The 2,723-nt window shown below is 47.6% G+C and overlaps 1 protein-coding gene across 3 annotated transcripts in view; it reads right to left on the reverse strand.

The window, feature by feature from the left end:
* Nucleotides 1-600: 600 nt before the first annotated feature.
* The window catches only part of optc (opticin), an 8,319-nt gene continuing 6,196 nt past the window's right edge, over nt 601-2,723 (reverse strand). For all 3 annotated transcript variants that reach the window (XM_064306014.1, XM_064306012.1, XM_064306013.1), the window contains exons 6-7: nt 2,262-2,357; nt 601-1,817 (exon numbers count right to left, since the gene is read on the reverse strand). In XM_064306014.1, the coding sequence (XP_064162084.1) occupies nt 1,647-1,817; nt 2,262-2,357 (267 nt within the window). In that variant the 3' untranslated portion in view covers nt 601-1,646. The remainder of the gene's footprint in view (nt 1,818-2,261; nt 2,358-2,723) is intronic.

The raw sequence follows: 2,723 nt of genomic DNA on the forward strand, positions 1-2,723 counted from the left end.
CGCACCCGCGCGGCAGCGAGCGGCGGCCACCCGGTCGACCCGCCGTGTTTGGCGTGAAGATAATCCGCTCCCGGAAGGTTAATACCATTCACTGGGGGAGATTTAACCCTTCCATTGCCTGGCTCATTGGAAGGGGTTAAATCCAGCTTAGCCGGGGGGCAGCTGGGCGGCTGACTGATTTGGACCCGCTACAATCATGACCAAAAAAAAAAAAAAAAAACCATACTCACCGGATACTGGAGATTAGTCCTGCGCTGATCTCCTCAAACCAATCCAAGCACAGCCATACATATGCACACATGCACACACACACACACACACACACACACGCACACACACATGCACACACACGCACATGTACACACATGCATACACACACACACACACACACACGTACACACACATGGGCACGCACACACACAATGTCAGTCCTTGAAAGAAAAGCAGAACGGAGAGATCATATGAGGCTTAAAGCACTGACACAGAGACACTGACCCAGAAGCACACAGCCCTCAAATCAGAGTATCCGCGATGAGAAGCTCGCTCTCTGAGTGCTTCGGAGGAAATGAAAGCCAAAAAAAACCAGCCGAGACAGCGGGATCGAGGGGTGAACCTTTTATTTTTGACCAAACAAGTGACCTTCAGCTGTTTGTGTAAGAGAACAGGAGAGCATTTCATTCACCACCGCGGCTCAGTCACATTCAAGTCCTCACTTTACCAGGTGATGGAAAGGAACCTCGTTCCACACAGCTTGACAGTTTTGTAAAGCATGGTGGGGATACAGAGAGGGAAAGAGAAAGGAAGAGAGTGAGAGAGCGAAAGAGAGAGAGTGTGACGGAGAAAGCGCTGCATTACTGATAACTGAGGAAAGCCTGCCAACGTGTGGTGAGATATCGACATTGCATATGAGCTGAAATATCCTCAGCACGTGGAAGTATCTTGATACCGAAGCTTGCACACGATCTTTGTCCATTTTACTTGGCCTGACTTGCCCGACTACTTCTACTAAAACAACAAAACCTTTAAGATGCGTCTGTATACTGAGAAGAAAATACTTTCCTGCAATGTGGTTTAATAAAAAAAAAGTAGAAAGATCAGATTAATGGCAGTAATATGATTGTAACTTATGCAGAGCTATCCTTAGACACACCCATGTTTTTTGGCACTAACAGTGAACGAGCCCTTTTCCTCGATGGTATGGAGTGTGAATGGAATACGCACTGCAATATGCAGCTCAATGCTGTACATTTGGTGAGTGAGCTCCCATAATAGTAACCTCAGGTAAGCTGAAGGAGCAGAACATTGCTAACAGTACAGAATGAATCTCAAAGGCGGACAATCCAGGGTTCAGAAAAGTAAAAGTCCTCCCTTGGTATTTTATTCCAATCATCAATGGATTTGCTAATTAGCACAATTCTTCAGCCGGGAGGTAGAACTAAGCAGTGGAATCAGCTGGCTTCAGAGTTCATGGGTGGAAGAGACACAAGGCCGGACTTCTACTTTCTGATCACTGGACTTTCCACCACATATTAAACTCTACTCTAAAACGATCAGTGAGGACAGAGGTTTGGAGGGGGGCTTTGTGGGGGGGTGGGCAGGGGGGTGCAGTACAGGGACTGGGGGTCCTGTGTCTTGGCACGGGCTCCTTAGCGCATCCGTCCCACGGGCAGACGCGGCAGGCAGATATACGACTGGGCGAAGTGACTGAGGACGATGGGGTTTCCGTCTAGCCGGATGTCCTCTAGGGGGCGACGCACATAGTTGGGGTCGTGGCGGTTGCAGAAGGTGTCCTCGTGCAGGGTCTGGATGTTGTTGTACTGGAAGGGAGGAGGAGGAAGGTGAAGTGAGGGGTACTGGGTGGCACAGAGACAAGAGCTGAGAGATAAAAATGCCAAAATACCAGAACCAGGATTTGATTGGCCTGCATGGTTACCTACTGCAGCTAAACAGCTGCAGAAAATAATTTTACTTGGTTCTCTCTAATTTCCACATATTTCACATTAGAGACTGTAAAACATATACATAATTAAAACAACTGGCAGGTTCAAATGTATAGCTTAGACCCACCCCAACCCCCCCTCCCCTCACTGTGATAACAAACACCAAGCGTGAATTTACGTATCAACACATTGCATCTTGTATCTGAACCTTTGTGGGAAATGAAGTGCAAATCTAGACATAGAACTCCATCTCCCATCAGCCCTCTTGAGAAGCAATGTTTGATGCTTCATTACTTTGGGTCCTTACGGATGGGACCGTACCTGTAGATGCAGCACACGCAGGCTCTCTGGCAGCGGGGTGGGAATGTAGTCCAGCTTGTTGTGGGACAGGTACAGGAACTCCAGCTGAGTCATATCCTGCCGAAAAACAAAAATACAGTAAACATGTACCCCTGATGTCAGCAACAGAGAAAGACAGGGGGCGCCGTTTCTCTGGCTTTGCACCTGTGGAGACTTACATTACATCACAGGCATTTCTCAGACTTTATCCAGAGCGACTTACACAACTTTATTTCATAGCATTTACATCGCATCCATTTGTACAGCTGGATGTACACTGAAGCAATGCAGGTTAAGTACCTTGCTCAAGTGCACAACGGCAGTGTCCTACCCAGGAATCGAACTTATGAGCTATCGGTTACAAGACCATTTCCATACCCAGTATACTATACTGCCAACTCCACAACTTGTGGATGAACACTTGCGCCATCAGGAAATTTGGAA

Source organism: Anguilla rostrata, chromosome 13 (genome assembly GCF_018555375.3).
Source record: "Anguilla rostrata isolate EN2019 chromosome 13, ASM1855537v3, whole genome shotgun sequence".
NCBI lineage: Eukaryota > Metazoa > Chordata > Actinopteri > Anguilliformes > Anguillidae > Anguilla > Anguilla rostrata.